Source organism: Trichosurus vulpecula, chromosome 3 (assembly GCF_011100635.1).
Source record: "Trichosurus vulpecula isolate mTriVul1 chromosome 3, mTriVul1.pri, whole genome shotgun sequence".
NCBI classification, from domain to species: domain Eukaryota; kingdom Metazoa; phylum Chordata; class Mammalia; order Diprotodontia; family Phalangeridae; genus Trichosurus; species Trichosurus vulpecula.
Genome location: NC_050575.1, coordinates 301971432 through 301989295, shown reverse-complemented (window position 1 = coordinate 301989295; position 17864 = coordinate 301971432). Strand labels below are relative to the sequence as shown.

The following is a 17864-nucleotide window of genomic DNA, read 5'->3' as shown; positions in this document are numbered from 1 at the left end:
AACAACCCTGAAAGTAGGTGCTATTACTATCCCTGTTTTTCCAGATGAGGAAACTGAGGCAGACTGAGATTTAATGTCACACATTTAGTATCTCAGACTGGATTTGAACTCCGGGTCTAGCACTAGTTGTCAAGTCCTGTCACTTCTAACTTCACCTGATCTCTTGAATCCCCTTCTCTCCTCTGGCACAGCCACCACCCCCATCACCTCTGCCCTGAACTATTACAGTTTCTGCTCTCCCTGCCTCAAGTCTCCCCTCACTCCAATCCATCCTCCACTCAGCTGACAAAGTGATTTTCCTAAGGCACACGCCTGACCACATCGCCCCCTTTCTCAATAAACTCCTGGTTCCTTATGATCTCTAGGATCAATACTCAATCAATAAACATTTATTGAATGCCTATTATATATGCCAGGCACAGTGCTAAGCGTTTATGATCAAATATAAAGTCTCTTAAAGCTTTTCACGCTCTGGTCTCTTCCAAGTCTTCTACTCTTCTGACATTCTACTCCTTTGCATTTACTCTATGATAGCAGCCCAAATGCTGTTTTTTGAACAGCACACTCAACCTCAAACTCCGTTCTTCTATACCGCCTTCATGCCTGGAATGCTGTCCTCGCTCATCTAAAATTCTGAGAATCCCTTGCCTTCCTCTGAGACTCAATTTGAATGCCACCTTCTGTAGGTCTCTCTCTCAGAAGCGCCCCTATCCAGCCTAGTCCCTGCCCGCCTGGTGTTATTTACCACCTTCTCTGTACATATCTTGTATGTGCCTGTTTATTTACATGTTGTCTCCCCCCATTAGACTATTTTTTGTCTTTCTTTTTATCCTCAAAATTTAGCACAGTGCTTGGCATGCAGTAAATAATAAATGCTTAATGAAATTTATACTTTAATAACATTGTAAAAATGGACCATTTTGGAATTGTTCAAATATTAAAGCTGTTCAAGAATTCTGATCAACATAATGACCAACCATGATTGCGGAGGACCTATGATAAAGATTGCCTCCTCCTGACAGAGTTGATGGACTGAGTACAGAATGAGACACATATTTTTGGACACAGCCCAAACAGAAATTGGTTTTGCTTGACTATACATATTTGTTTTAAAGGTTCCATTTTTCTTTCTCCCTCCTTGCCCCAACCCCCAATCCAGAAAAATAGGAGGAAGAAAAAAAAATGAATGCTTGAAAAAAAAAAAGATTACAAATTTTCAAAAGTTAAAAAAAATTGCTTGACAATTGACATACACAAACTGGTTCAGCCATCTTTACAAGTGAATTAACTGGTCACAAAGTCATTTTTACCAACTGAATTTTTGCTCAACTCAAACACATTATTTGAATTGACTGGTTAATTTAGTCATGACCACCTAACCTCATTGTGTATACACACATAGTACTTCACCAAGTCTTAGCACAAATAGGAGAGCAAGGCTATTTTTAAACTGAAGATATGATTGAGATGGGCCTATAACAACCTTCAAATAACACATTTTAGCTATATTTAAAGCAGATTTTGCAGATTAAAACACTTTTTAAAACTTCTCTGGGCCTGCTTCCTCATCTGCAAATGAGAAGGTTAAACTTTGAGCTCTAACATTCTGCATAACTATATTTTGAATAACTAAACTTGGCCACTTAGAATAGTCTGTTATTTCAACATTAATTAGAATGTCTATGTAGGCTGTTAGACATAGAAACTCTGATGGCCTCAGCTCTAATAGTACTATAGGACCTCACTAAAATGCACGAGTGATTATAAAAAGGCTTCAGAGAGCAAAGACCCTTAATTCATCTGATTTCTCTTTGCTCATCTTTATGCCTAAATAAACTAAAACGGTCAGTTATTATATATACACATACATGTATAAGTGTGAATATATACATATAATCTGTATATATGTATATGCATGTACGTATGGTATAAAAATGAACAAAGCATCCGAAAGCACCCTAGAAGGCTGAAATCAATGTTTTAACAACCTACATTTTGAAAACTCAAAAAGTACTTTCCTCAAAGTAACTTTTGGTAATGATTCAAATATTTGAGGGAGAAGCGATTTCTGCTTACTAGAAGCACATGAATTACTCATCCACGACTTTCTCGTGAAAAAAATCTTTAGTGACTATCTCCACCTAGTGTTTTGAAAGATCAGAAAGCCAGCAGTGTATGCTCATCTTATAAAAGAGAGGACTTTCCTCCAACAAATACGGAACTACCTTTTGGTGATTATATCCTCATTTGTACTTCAGTCTTCAGACTCTTCAGTACAGTAAGAAATCTCCATCACGTACATTTTATAGGCACTGGTTTAGCAACAACACAAATCCCTTGGGTCCATGGTGCATTTATGTAATTAAGATCAGGTTATATAAACTCTTCCTCTAAATAAACACCTCAGTTAGCAAGAGAGTTTTTCATTAAGGACCCCCTCAAGAATTCTGGAGACAATCATATTGAAAAATATTTAAATCTGTAGTCTATAGTTAAGAGGGCAGTTAAAAGTAAGGCTTGACATGACCTGTTGCTTATCTATGTCATGCCTTCATTAACTCAGACAAGCAAGAACTATACTGTCTTCTCCTGTAGTGGCTACAGATTGACTGATGGCTGCATATACCTTAGAAGTCACTTGAACTTACATAGTAGAAACTTTTCCAAAGGACCACATACAAGTACATGCAATAATCAGCATTTGTAAATATATTTACTTATATCAAACTAATCTTCCCTAGACTGAATTTTCTAGTTTAACTTTTATTGCTGTTCTACAAGGCAGGCATTTCATAATTTTTCTTTTGTTTATATCTTCCCAACTATCCCCACCAATGATTCATATTCACTACAAAAGAAATGTGTAGCAAAAATAAAAGAATAAGGAACTTTCAGTCCAGGTTTGAATTTGCACAATCCTATCCCCTATTATTTTTTTTCAAGGCATTCAGGATGCTTTCACATTACCTCAGTCTGAACTTCAGTCCATCTCAGCCACCACTGAACAAAGAAAGTCAGGATAAACCATGGGATGGATATAGGTAGTTAACTCAATCTGAATTACTGACTAAATGCAGAGCACTGATATGAAATAGAGCCAATGTCAAGACTCATTTTAATCAGATTTCCTTAATCAATATTAAGATTCACCTCATTTTCTGTTCCCATTCACTCCTTTCCAAGGAAATGAATGAAATGGGCACTAAAGATCGTCCGGAACGGGTACTGGACACTTCAATAGAGCTGTGATTTCATCGATGTGGGCATTCCCTCCAAACTGTGCAGATAAGTACCCATCTATGCCTCCTCATTTGGAGAATTCCTATCCATGTCAGCTCACAAATGCTCCAGTTTACCCATAAGCAAGAACACCTTGCTTAGATCTCAGATGGATACCAACAGAGAATAGGTAATAAATATGGGTGTAACTTTCTGAAAATATGTATGTTAAGCTGAATTTTTACAAAGCAAATTTTATTTCAGTTGTACCACGGAGGTTTCTATTTAAGGCCAATCAATAAGGAACTCTTGTAATATGGACAATCCCTTAATTATTAGGCTGCCTGAGTTCTCTGCCTGGATGTCCCATAGGCATCTGCAACTCAAAATGAACAAAACCAAACTCATTCTCTTTTCTCCTAAATCTATCCCTCCACCTAACTTTCCTATCAAGGGTGGCACCATCCATCCAAACACCCAAATTCACAACCTAGTCATCATTTTAACTCATACACCCTCCACCAAGTCTTGCTGATTCCATGGCATCAACATGCTCTCAAATCTATTCCCTTTCTTTCGACTCCCAAACTCTCATTACACTTCACCTAGGCCAATGTAATGATTTAACTTATGGCTTCACTACATCTGATCTCTCTCCTGAAATCCATACTCTATACATCTACCAAATTTGCAGATCTAAAGTATTATGTCTGGCCATGACATTCCTCTGCTCAAAATGTGGCAAATGTGGTTCTCCATTGCCTTTAGGATAAAACAGAGACTTCTCTGGCATTTAAAGCCTTTCCAGTCTGTATTTCCAAATTGATTATACATTACTCTTCCTCACCAAATTAACCCAACTTGCTGTTCTCCACAGAAAACATTTTCCTCCTTGCTTCTGCACAAGCTGTTCCCCACACCTGGAAGACTCTTTTCACCCACACCTCTCAGAATCTTGTACCTCCCTTCACGATTGAGCTCAAGTGCCACTGCAACCTGTGTATTATTTGTTCATATATCCTGCATTTACTTATCTATGAGGATGTAGGAACCTTCTGGTAAAAGTAGAAACTTCTGGGGGTACATTTGCATTACCAGTCTCTAGCAGAAAGCCTGGCACATAATAGGTGTTGGTTGGCTTTTTTATACTGCATGTCCTAAATTTATTTCTCTCTGTAGCAGTGGTAGCCAGAATGATCTGCAATTTAACTCAATGCTAACCCTAAAAGGAACTTGTCACCAGTTCAACTACCAATGCTGAAGTTCACATTATTAATGCTTAAGCGATCTTGAGTAAAATTTAACATGGGGGGGGGCAGGGCAATTGGGGTTAAGTGACTTGCCCAAGGTCACACAGCTAGTACACGTGTCAAGTGTCTGAGGCCGGATTTGAACTCAGGCCCTCCTGACTTCAGGGCTGGTGTTCTACTCACTGCGCCACCTAGCTGCCCCTAAAATTTAACATTTTAAAATTTTTTCCTCAACTGCCTAATTTTATATCATTTACAAATACTTATTTCTATCCTAGTGCCGGTTGTAGATTAGGGGAAAGCGCACTGGATATATCAAAAAAAAAGGTTTCAAGTCCGAAGTCCCTCCATTTATTAGTGTGACCTTTACTAGTATCTCTAGATTTTACTTCATCTGAAAGGGGGATAACACACTGCCTATGTCAAATGGCTCCTAGTATTAATTCTAATTGTTTTAAAGGGCAAATGCAAGTATGCATGCCAGTTTGGCTTCAGGGTAGGGGCAAAGTAACAACTACTAAACAGTTCCCAGCACACAGATGTTTAATAAAGTTAGTTGAATAATTGTAAGCTCTTTGATAGTCGTGTCCATATTCTATGTAACTGTGCATTTTCTCATGCAAGGTATCACAGAAAGTGGCAAATTGGCATAGATCATAAAATCGGTTAAAAATTTGAGAAGCAATAGCTGATCAACTTTTAATCTTTACAAGAATGAAAATGATATTTTTCTGACAGTACAATTAGAACACTGATTTCTTTTTCTCCTCTACACTAAGTGTAAAAGATGTTTGAGACAGTCACTTACTCAGTTCTCTGTTCAAAATCCAGGACACTCCTACAAACAGCACTTCCCCCCAAACCTGGCCAATAAAATGCTACACAATCTTCTAGAAAAGAAAAAAAATACAACCCTATATCACTGGCCATTTAGACAGATATCTGAAGGAAAACTAGGATTTCAAAACGAAATAAATGGGCCCCTTTTTACATGTGTGCTACGTGAACAAAGCTGAACAATCACTGAACTACTAAAGATCCAAAACATTAGGGAAGGAAGAATTCCACAGGCAAGACAGACATCCAAAATGGCTCAACATAATTTATTTTTTTTATGTTAAAATGTACAGAGTTCTTTTGAAAGTACTTGCTAGAAAGGGAAAAAAAAGTGATATTACATACAAGGAGAGGAAGGGAGGCCAACTGGCCCAGGAGCGCATGACATGGAGAATTACAAAGGCATCTAGGCACCCCTTCCCCTTAGCTTACAAGTCACCATGAACGAAGTACAAAGAGGTTACAAAACAGGAAAAGCAAATATAAACAGACAGGAATAGACTTAGCTTCATTTGTACATGCGGCTTTTAGAGGCATCTGGAGCTCTATTCACACACTCTAGAGATCTCTTTAAAGAGAATTTTATCTTTCTTAAAATAGTTTTTAATATTCTACAACAAAGATAAAAAATTTTAAAGATGGAATGAAATGAAAAAGCTCTTATTTTAAAAGGCATCAAAGTCACTAACAGTGAGTTTTTTTTAATTTCTTTTAGAAGATTACCCAAGTTATCTTGCTAAAAATACATTTTTTTTAAACAGAAGTGAAAAAATGACAGGTACCAATATTACTGTGTTGGATAATTTCTTTTATAATATAGAAAAGAACGTTTTTCTCTACAATAGTTCTACAGTCACAAAGAGGCTTGTGGAAAAGGGAGCTGCCCGATTGATTTTTTTTTTTTTAAAGAAAGAAACCAAACCAAACACAACCGCAAACCAAAAGAAACTGAATTCACGGCCCTCATTTCAACAGCTTCTCCTTCTGCCTTGACCCACCCTCCTCCCAACATACCTCCCACCCCACCCCCCACCCCAACCCAACCAGGAAGCAATGACACAGCTGAAGATGTAGGAAGGAGAGGGCAGCACAGTGCACTTTCTACATAGATGATTGGGAATTGGAATAGTATATACAGAGAAACTGGGTCCTACACAGCCTTGCACATGCTCAAAATTAATAGCAATGAGATGTGGAATTCCGCCTTTTCTATCTAACACTTAATTGGGAAAGTCAATTTAAGTGCATCTGGAGGAAAAAAAAACCCATAATCTGTGCATTTGAAAATTTTTAATGCCTAATTAGTACTTTTAAAATTTTATTTATATAAAATATACAAATAAAGGAGATAACATGCTTATGAGTATTTCATTAAGCAGTATTTTCCCCTTTTGGATATGTGACTGCATATACCAAGTAGTATAGCAGTTTCCATCTTTTCACTGATGGAAAATTTCTCTTTTTCTAACCCAGAAGGGAATATCAGGAAAATATTGGAGAACTGATTGTACAAGGGGAAGGAGAATGGGGTTGATATAATATATTAACGTACTGAAATCCTGCTGACTAGACTCTGTGGAATTGTGCTGGTGGCCTGTCCTTCTTCTAGTCAACCACTCACTGGAGATGGGTTGATACACTCTGATTCACAGGAGATGAACTTAGGGGGAAAAAAAGAATCTCAAAGGACACTGGGAAACTGGAGGTATGTGCTATTTGAACAGTTATACAACTCATGTCATAAATTCCCTTAGGAAACACAGACATTTCTCATTATTCTTTTCAACATTAAATAAATAGTGACAAAGATTTTTTCAGATTTCTTTTTTAATTCACTGAAATGTACAGTTTGTCCACTGATGCTTAGTGAATAATGTAGTTTAAAAAGAGGCAAACCACTGGAGACTGCTATTTGAATTCGGTCAGATTTGAAGGCTCAAGAATCAAGACCCTTAGCATTTCAAAGTACATACTAAAAATAAGAACTTTGATGGACTATGAGATTTATGGATGATTCACTAGGTGATTAAAAAATAAGAGGTCAATTTTGTCTTCTTGATGGCTAGCTGAACATCTATATTCATACAAAGACTAGATTTGGATTGCAAACAGCATTCCTCAGAGATACTGCTGTTACATGAGACCTAGAGCATTTTTGTGTCTCTGAGTGCTGGATGAAAATATTAGAAAATTACATTACACTTGGCTTAAGCAAAACAAACATTCCAATGAAATTCATCTACAAAGAAAAAGATGTGGGAAAGGTTTCAAGAGGTGTGTGTAGGGAGAGGAGGGGATTTAAAGAGGAGAAATATTTCCTGCCTCACTTTAATAATAATAATAATATTAATAATAATAATAACAATAAGTTTAAGGAGTTTGGGTTGTTCTCCATGTCCCCTTCCGAGCCTCCCATAAGTGCCTCCTGCTGGAATGAAGTAGGAAATGAAAGGTTGGGTTTGGAGGGAAGGGTCTGCTTAACCCTCGAGATGTATAGCTAACACTTAAAAATGACAACATTGGGAGCTGCACACAGCAAGGGGGGAACATACATTTTAAAATAAAATAAAGATAAATTCACTTTTACACAAATTCTGTCCATGTGGTATGTAAAGAAAGTAAGGCTCTTTTTAATTATGAAAAGATTTTGTGCATGGTTCCCCCCTCCCTAAATCCATTCTTAGACGAATTCTACTGTAAAATGTCTCAGGATTGTGAAGAAAACCAAAACCCAGAACAAAATGAACCAAAAAAAAAAAAAAAAAGACCAGGCTTTCTAAAAAACAAAATAAACCAAAGAAATATCCCTCTAAATCTACAGCAATATTTTAACTGGAAAAAGGTCCATTTTCTCTGGTTTGTCAGTATAAAAGGTTCCTTTATTTATATATATTTAAGTTTTTAAATTGCAAGTTCATCTTGCTCATCTTCTCATGTAAGGTCCATTAAGAGACTGCTTGGGCACGCCAGCAGTATTCATGTAGCTGTGATGGGAGGGGCCAGTGTACATCATGTTCCCATGAGGGTTTGGCTGCATAGGCTGCTGGGTATAGGCCTGGCTCCCCATCATTCCCATCTGCATCTGCATAGGATACTGTGCTGTCTGGTTCATGTAGGCAGGGTTACTATGGTAACTGCTGTTCATCATGGGTTGTGTCATTCGGTAACTGTTCATGGCATTCAAAGTGTTCATATTCATGGAATTGACATTATAGGGGGTTGTTGGCATTAAATTAACCCCCATGTTCATGCCACGCTGAACAGCTAATGCACGAGGGCCAGCCTGCATGGCGACTGCTGGCGGGCTGCGACCATAAAGCTGCTGCTGGTGAGCAGCTGCCGAGGGCAGTGGTGCTGATTTAGAACGGATGGAAATGTGCCCCTTGACTGGCATTTGCCCTTGCAACCTCTGAGTGTGGGGAATGCCAATGTTGGTGGCAGACATGTTGCACTGTAGCAGAGGTGATGTGAGGTTCATGGTAGTGGATGCCAGGTTTGGGGGTGGTGTCATGGTGGCTTGTGCTTGAGGGGCCCCAGCTAATGGATGGGATGGAGCTAGCTGAGCCAGTCCTGTGTTGGACAAAGAAACACTGGTTGCATAGGAAGTCACAGCAGGAGAATGGCTATAAGGCATGGCATGTGGGTCCATAATGGTGTTAGTCAGCTGCTGCAACTTAGCTAAACTGAAGGTGGCTGATGGTTGGGAGTAGCTGCTGGCACCAAAATCCCCTGGAATCCTTTCATAAATACTTATGTTCCCAGTGCTTCCGGATTCCGGTATTTCCATGATCATCGGGGCCGGGGTGAAGCTGTTATTCATACTACACTGTGACAGTGAAGGCTGCTGCTGGGGGGGTGGAGGGGGTTGAGGAGGCTGGGGCTGGGGCTGGGGCTGGGACTGGGGCTGCTGCTGGGGGGGTGGTGGTGCTGGCTGCTGCTGCTGCTGCTGCTGTTGCTGCGATGGTGGTGGCTGCTGCTGGTTACTCGGTGGTCTTTCCACCACACAACTCTGAGGTGACTTGATATTACAGTTGGTGGCAGGTTGCACATTGTTTTGCTGCATCATGCTACAGCTACTGCCCATATTGGCCATTTGCTGAGTGACAACACAACTGTTCTGAGTGAGGCTACTGGAGGAGGATAATCCTCCGTAAGAGCAACTGCTCTGGGAAGAGTTATTTCCACAAATGCTGCCACCCATAGTGGAATCGTAGCTGCTAGGGTTCTCATAATTTTCTGTGGTGCTCTCAATGCTGCCCAGGTCACTGAAGCCACTGTCCACCACCTGCTGAGAGTGGTCTGACACCGAAGGCACATCCATCATGGGGCTGGTCTCCATGTTCTGCATAGAGGGTGCGGACAGGGATCCTTGTTCAGGGCTGATCTGGGTATAACCACTCTCAAGAGCAGGCACATTGGGACTGCTGACTGAACGGACTGATTGGCTAGGATGAGACTGAACGGAAGATATCGGGCTGTTGTGTTCTGAAGCATGGCAGTCTTCGACCATTGATATCTGAGGGTCTTCATCAGCTTGGGTATAACTCTGCAAAGTCTGACAAGCTGCGAGTGTTTCTTCACAGTCCTGGTATGTCCCGTCATGCTCGTTGCTTTCTTCCTGGGTCAGTGACTGTACCGCTTGCACGGTTTCCAGATCCAACTCACTATGAGGAATTTCTTCTTCTTCTTTTAATTCAATTAATTCTTCTTTAGTGCTTGCTTCTTCTTCATGATCATCCTCAGACCCTGGCATATGCTCTGATACAACTGATGTCTCATGGGAAGCCTGTTCTTCCTCGGAATCTGGTTCTGTTTCATTTTTGCTCTTTATTTCCTCTCGATTGTTCTGTGTATTTGTTTCTAAAAAAGATTCCTGACCCCCCGGCTCCTCCTTGACTCCTTCTCTAATTGTCTGTTCCTCTGCTTCCTTTTTCTTTGTGGATTCTAGGTGACCATCATCTTCATCATCTGCATCATGGTCTTCATTCTGGTTTGTTCCCAGGGCCACCTCATCCTCTTCCTCATGCTCCTGCTCTTCCAGCTCTGCCTGCTCTTCCTCTGACTGCCTTTGCTCTTCTTCTAAAACCCGGGGTTTCTCCTCAACTTCTTCTTCTTCTACCTCAGGTTCTTTAGATTCGGTCACTGGGCTACCACGACTGTCCACTGGGGAAGCTGCTCTCACTTCACTGCTGGTTGTATCCTCATCTTCTCCCTCTCCTCCCTCTTCTGTTTCTCCATGTATATCATTCTCCTTCCTTTCTTCAGCAAGAGGCAAATCTTCTTTTGGTTCAGCAGCCTCTTCTTTGTCTTGAATTTTGGGCTTGCGCCCAGGCTTAGGAAGGGGTACCATGGGATCGACTCTACATTCTTGAGTAGATACCGTGAGCATTTCTCGGTTCAGCTTGAACCCCGGTTTTCGGCCAGGCCTTTTCTTCCAGTGGATCGGTTTCCGACTTTTGCCTTTGGGCCATCCCTTCTTCTTTTTCAAAGGTGTAGAAGTATCTGGCTCAAGTGGGGAATCCCTCACATCACATTTTCTCAACATGGACACTGGCTTCAGAATAGGGGTGCCTGTGGAGGAGACAAAAAGGTCACCATGCTTTGAATTTTTTCTAGTGTCTTTTTCTAAGAAACCAAAAATACTTTACAGAGAGAATTTTATATATAATCACAAACTACTTAGAAGGGAGTAGGGAGTATAGAACATACTGAGTGCATGGCTAAGAAAACCAAGTCACAGTGAAGTGGCATAGGTACAAGTGAAATCCAGGCATCAAGCATATTGTCTGCTGCCATCCAGTAGCTAATATTAAATTTCTACCCCAAGAATCAAAAATGTTCCTAACTTTTTTCCCCCTTTTCCACACAGGTGAAAGTTATAAAAGGAGGTCATTTACAAATTACAGATTACAAAATTCTGAGATACTTTAAAATAGTTTTGGGTTATTGTTATTATCACAAATATTAGATCCACTGCTTTGCACAGCTCATCAATTCAATAACATGTTTCAAACACAATCTTCCTAGGACTGTGGTACACGTGTGACTTCCAAAGCACACCTGAAGTACCACTGCGGTAGAACCGAGTGAGCACTGGACTGAAAGTTGAGGAAGCCCGATCATCTTAGTTCTGTCACTAGTCTTAGTTTTCTCATTTGCAAAATGAGGGGCTGACAGGATGATGTTTAAGGCTCCATTCAGTGCCAGAATCCTACACCTATTTCACAGAAAACAGTATCATAATAATGAATCATATGAATTTTCAACTAAAATAGTGGTAAGTTTGTATGTCTGAGAAATGAGAGATCATAATTATCCTTGTTACAAGTCACCTTTTTCAGTCAGTCAATAAAAGCATTTATTAGGCCCCTTCTAGGTACCAGAGCCTGTACTAAATACTGGGTATACAAAAAGAGGCAAAACTCAGGCCCTGCCCTCAAGGAATTCACAATCTAATGCAAGAAACAAATAAAAAAGTATACAAATAAGCTAAATACAAGATAAACAAAGGAAAGCATTAGAATTGAGAGGGATCAAGAAAAACTTCCTATAGAAAATGGGACTTTAATTAGGACTTGAAAGAAGTCAGGGGGTGGAAATGAGGAGGTATGGGGGGGTGGAGGGGGCACACCAGAGAGAATGCCCAGAGCTGAGAGATGGCACTTCCTGTTCATGGAAAAGCCAGGAGGCCAGTGTCACTGGACTGAAGAGTATGTGGTGGGAAGCAACATACAAGAAGACTGGAAAAGTATGGCGGGACTAGGTTAGGAAGAGCTCTGAATGCCAAACAGAAGATTTTGTACTTGATCCTAGAGGTGACAGAGAGCCCCCAGAGTCTGTTGAGAAGAGGAGCGACATGGTTGGACCAGTCATAAGCTTTAGCAAAACACAAAATAATCTCAATTCTGTAAGTGATGAATCAGTCAAAGCTTCCTTTTTCTGTTTAAGATTTTGATGTTTTTTACCTGTATGGATTTCTTTAGAGCCACCATCCTTATTACCTCAGATAGTTTCTTGACTTTACACACTTTCCAGGGAGTTCTTGGTATAAACTTTTGCTGAAACAGAACTGGAAAGGTACCCATACCCTGAAGTATATGTATGTATGTGTGTGTGCCTTCTGCCTGCTAAATAGAGGAATACGTGTTTAATGAATAAAAGGAATCATACAATGAAAAATAGGTTAAAACTATTGTTGTTGTTAAATCATTTTTCAGTCATGTCTGACTCTCTGTGACTCCATTTGGCATTTTTTTTTGGCAGAAATACTGGAGTGGTTTGCCATTTCCTTCTCTGGCCCATTTTACAGATGAGGAAACTGAGGCAAACAGGTTATTAAGTGACTTGCCCAGAATCATACCGCTAGTAAATACCTTAGGCCAAATTTGAACTCAGGAAGTTAAGTCTTCCTGACTCCAGGGCCCAGCATACTATCCACTGTGTGACTTAGCTATCTGGAAAAACAAAAATGTGTAAAGAGAATATCTGTATTTTAAGAGATAAGAAAGTGCCTAAAACTTAGACACTAAATATTTAGACTCTAAATATTAAGAGATGGATGTACTGAAAGGGAACTTAGTCCAAGAAGACTTCCAAAGTGAAGGGGGAAAAGTTAAACAATTGGCAGGAAGAGATTACCAGGTAATCTATGATTTGACTAACATCTGACTACTGTGAGAGGCAGTGTGCCATAATGGATAGAGAGCTGATCTTGAAGCCAAGAAGACTATCGAGTCCCACCTCTGACATATGCTGGCTGTGGGACTCTGGGAAAAACCCTTAACTTTTCAGATAACTCTCTAATACTAGATATAAACATCAGAGAAGGTACCAAACTGCTCTGGTAAAGAGTTTTTCCACCATGAATTTACCAAGCCATTGAAATTCCAGATCTATCCATCCCCATCCCTTTTTGACTATCATCTTTTAAAGGATGTAAATACCAAATAAAATCAATCTTAAGAATATAAAGCAAGGGGCACCTAGATAGCACAGTGAGTAGAGCATCGGCCCTGGAGTCAGGCAGACCTGAGTTCAAATCCAGCCTCAGACACTTGACACACTTACTAGATGTGTGACCTTGGCAAGTCACTTAACCCCAATTGCCTTGCCCTCCCCCCCGCAAAAAAAAAAAATACAAAGCAAATTTACAGCCTCTTATTTTTCCCAGGGCCAACCCTGGCTAACCTGAAAAATTTTTATTGCTTAAAGCTATCCATATAATCTCAAAAATAAAAAGGGGAGGGGAGCAAAAAAAAAAATTAATGCTTTACATTTGTAACAGTTTTGTTCTAATCCACAAAGCTGAAGTAAACCAAACAATTCATACGTCTGAAGCATCATTTATGTTAATTCATTCTCAAAATACTTACTCAATGTCTACGTTGTGCAAAGCCCTATGTATGTGCTGTTTGCTAGAAAGAATATATGGACTGCTAATTCTTATTTGCTAGAGCTAAAATCTAATTTGCTTTAAAAGAGGACTACAGCTTGAATGAATTGACTAATTGAAAGCTAAAGACTTTCACTGAAATTTGGACAGTTAAAATTCTTTAAAATGCCTAGCAGAAGACATACTTGGCCTGATTCCAAGAAGTGAACTGTCATTTTGCAGAAATAATTCCAATCCAAGCCAAAAGACTAAAGAAGTCTGTTCAGTTTAGTGAGACTAACAACTGAAATAATTTCATTCTCAGAAAACTTTGTTCACTTAGATAAAATAGGAGATTTTTGTTCAATAAGGAATTCTTATGGATAGGATTTAGACCAGGTTCTAGACTACCTGCTTTACTTGACGGAAAGCCTTCCACAGTATACAATGTCATTTAAAATACCTTCCTGCTAACAGCTCACAATCCAACTATCAATAAAAAAAGAAATCAAGAAGAAAAGAATGGGTTAGTGGGTGAAATACCTCATAGGAAGGGGAATAAAGCACTTCAAAGAGGCAGAGAAACGTGAGAAACTGAAGATAAACATATTTTCAAGGATTGCCAAAGAGAAATATCAGAGGGTCTCCAAAGTCTTACTTTTATAAACTTAGTAAGAGAATTTATAATAACAAATATGGGATTTGTGGGGCTCCTTTTTGAAAATTCTTTAAGGATGGTTATGTATTCTAAATTATAATAATAAACAACTAAAAAGTTCTCCGACACATACCATCAGCATCATCTGATTCTTCCTCTTCATCTTTAGACTTCCTCTTAGAAGAAGGTCGATGCCTAAGGACCTCCTGCGAGGGCAAACAATGAAAGTATCCTCTGGAAAACAGTTCACTTTCATCCTCTTCTTCCTCCTCTTCATCAATTTCAAATGTAGGTTCTAATCTTGGCATTGGCCTCTCAGAGTCAGAATCTTCAAAAGGTTCATCTAATACTTCTGTGGTCTCAGAGATGGTTTCTGTGACCACACTGCTGTTATGGTGTTTTCGCTTTCGGACTCTTCTTCTCCGGTGCAGAATTGGTTTCTATTTTTAAAATAAAGAATTTTCTTAATACCCTCAATAAAACTAAACCACCAGAATCAGAAGTGAGACAATTTAATAAACAGAGTATTCCCATTTCTATTTGTGGCAGATGTGTGTTTCCCCCCTCCAATTTCATAGTATTCAGAAATATGGGGGGGGGAGGGGCGGAGAAGAGAAGAACTATCGTCCACCACTAGATGTTTCTAAAATGTATAAATTCTTCCTAACTTAGATGCTATATATATCATATTACTGGTTGCAGAGGTGAAGGGGCCACTAAACAGATTAAACTAGCATGCCTAAAAATAATAACAGCATTTATATTGAAATTTAAGATTTGTAAAGTGTTTTACATGTTATCTTATGTGATCCTCATAAAGATCAGATAGGATTCATTTACTTTTGTTTCAGCCTATTTGAGGAAGGGAAGAAATAGTCTGGGAGATAGAAAGAGACCTTCAGTACTGAAATAATTTCCCCTCTCCCCCAGAGGCAATGCACAACTTCTCCATGTCTCAAGAGTCACATGAGGACAAAAAAATTTTGCCTTATAGAACTTAAGAAGGTTAACAGGAAAAAAAGAAAGGTTAATAGAACCTCAGTATAAATCTTCCAGAGATTTTGTAAAGAGGAAGCTATACTAGAAAAAAGGCAACATAGTATAAAGAAACACTAAACTGAAGTTTGTACATTTAGTGATAATGAAGCCATTCAGAAATAAAAGCAATTTTATGTGTGTCACCAAAGGCATTAGCTATAGAATGAATCAGATAGTACAGTGACAAGAGATTACTGGTATTTTAATTTATTTAGTGTTATTTCATTAAGACCCTCAAAATGCATTACACATTATCTTATTAATAATGCCTTTTAATGAGCCTCTGTGGGAAAGAAACAAAGTAGATTATTCCTTTCAAGTTATAGAAAGTATAAAAATAAGACATGAAAACTAAGAAATTTGTTTGTGATCATGTAGTTAATCACAGAGCCAGTCAGAACTTCATTCCTTTAATTTCCATTTTAGTCCTCCTAAAAAACATAATTTTCAAATATTGTGAAAACTTACACTACTGAAGATATTAATTTTGTCTCATGGTGATGAAATGGAATGGGCCCAGGACTGAATCTGGTATCCTAATCCTGAACCAGACACCTACCTACAAAGGTGCCTGGAAATTTACACAGCCCTAGAGGTGAAGACACTGGCTTACTGGCATCCGGATCTAGGTGGCATTTCTATCACAACACTCCCTAAAATACATAATTGCATAGCTTAATGCCTGCCCTTAACCTTTGCCAGAGTTACTATTGTTCAGAGAAGTATCTACTAAAAAAGCATTTGCCATACATCATTGTTCAGAAAAGAATCTATTAAATAAGCCTGAACCAAAACTTTTGAGGGAAGAGGAAAAACAAAAGGAACTGGTGGGGAGAAGGGGGCACACAGGAACAATAGCAGAGCCACACTATCCTTTGGGGGCCCTGGAGAAAAGCCCTACTCATTTTCCTCCTAATTGAACACCTGGTTCTGCTCATCATAAACAGCTCTACACCATCCTTGAAGACTAAGCGATGAAAATGTTTCAAATTTCCTGCAAACCATAGTTTTAAATTTCAAACCAAAGTCTTTCACTTAACTGCTTCTAAATAAGCATGTAACTTTTTCAGGCAATTCCTGAAGTTCAGGTAGAAATATCTTTTTATCCATCACAGAGTGACATACATATCAAATCTGTATCTGGAAGACCAGTCAGTGGCTACGTTACACAAATACATACAATTTTAAAGACAAAAGCAACAAATGTTATGCTTTAGCTCCTGAAATATTACAGGAAGAGGTAAACCCACATTTTAAGCTACAGTTAGAAGACAGGAAATATAATGCACTATACCTTTCGTTTTAATGTGGGCTTAGTAAGCACAGGTGGTGAATTTGACCGAGGACTCTCAGGTTCTTCTTCCTCTTCACTACTCTCACTAAAGCTCCTCAAAATGGCTCTGTCTCCATCATTATACCGGTGAGGCAGTCTATCACTCCCCTCTGGTAATCTGCATTTGAGGGGCTCTGGGCTTTTCTTCAGTGGTCCTCGCCATATCTCCACACTTTCACTTAGTCGCCTTTTGGGGACTTCTGGCTTTTCATCTTTGCCAAACCTCCCCTCTAAAGCTGCTGAATGCTCTTCACTCTCAGTGAACTGTTCCTGGGAGGCTTCAGATTTTTCCTCACATTCACCATATCTCCCCCGAGCAGCTGATGGTGTTTCTTCCAAGGGCAGTTTAGAATCTTTCTCACTAAAAGGCTCCCGGACTTTTTTGTTCTTTCGTCCCCATCGGCCTCTCCGAGATGGTTGACTATTTGCTGGAAGACTATCCAGGGGAAGAACTTCCTTGTTCAGTCGTGAAGAATTAGCTGGTGCAATAATATCTGGTTTCTTTTCATTCTCTACTGAATATGAATCTTCTTTTTTCTCCCAAGACACCGACTTTGCCATCTGATTCCAAAAAAATAAAAATCTTAGTTAGTTTTTTCAGTATCTTACTGGTTGTACCCAACTCCTCAAACATTTTAGGCAGAAAGAAAAACTAAGCTGTTAAGAAAAAAGAAAATGGAACCAAAAATGACAACTAGCTTTTTAAAATACTTAGATATTGAATGTGCTATCCAGAATCTAAGTAACTAAAAACACATCTATAATCACACAGAACTGAAAAAGTTTCCTGGGTGGTGCCTAATATAATATTTAATATGAATGAAATATAGCTTTTTGATAGGAAAATACTTATACAATTTTATGATCTGCCTATGGATGCACACACACACACACACACACTTTCATCAGTTTAGTCTACAGTTATCCCCCAAGGAAAATTTATCCAAGTTCATTATGCCTGATTTTCAGATTCATAATGTTTTCCTTAATTACTAAAGAAGCCAGCATTGCTCAGAAATTAGGCAACCACCTATAATTTCAAAATAAAATCTCCAGAAGAAACATATTATGATGATTTTGTTCACAGAAGCCAAGAATTACAAAATACGGATTGTAAGATCACATACTTAAAGCTGGAAACCTTAAAAATCACCCTCT

General features: G+C 39.0%; 1 protein-coding gene across 3 annotated transcripts in view; it reads right to left on the bottom strand.

Moving 5' to 3' along the window:
- Positions 1–6350: 6350 nt before the first annotated feature.
- KAT6A (lysine acetyltransferase 6A) overlaps positions 6351–17864 on the bottom strand; it is a 147615-nt gene continuing 136101 nt past the window's right edge. For all 3 annotated transcript variants that reach the window (XM_036748772.1, XM_036748771.1, XM_036748773.1), the window contains 3 exons: positions 16668–17267; positions 14469–14775; positions 6351–10877 (listed from right to left, as the gene is read on the bottom strand). In XM_036748772.1, coding sequence (XP_036604667.1) covers positions 8230–10877; positions 14469–14775; positions 16668–17267 — 3555 coding nt within the window. In that variant the 3' untranslated portion in view covers positions 6351–8229. The remainder of the gene's footprint in view (positions 10878–14468; positions 14776–16667; positions 17268–17864) is intronic.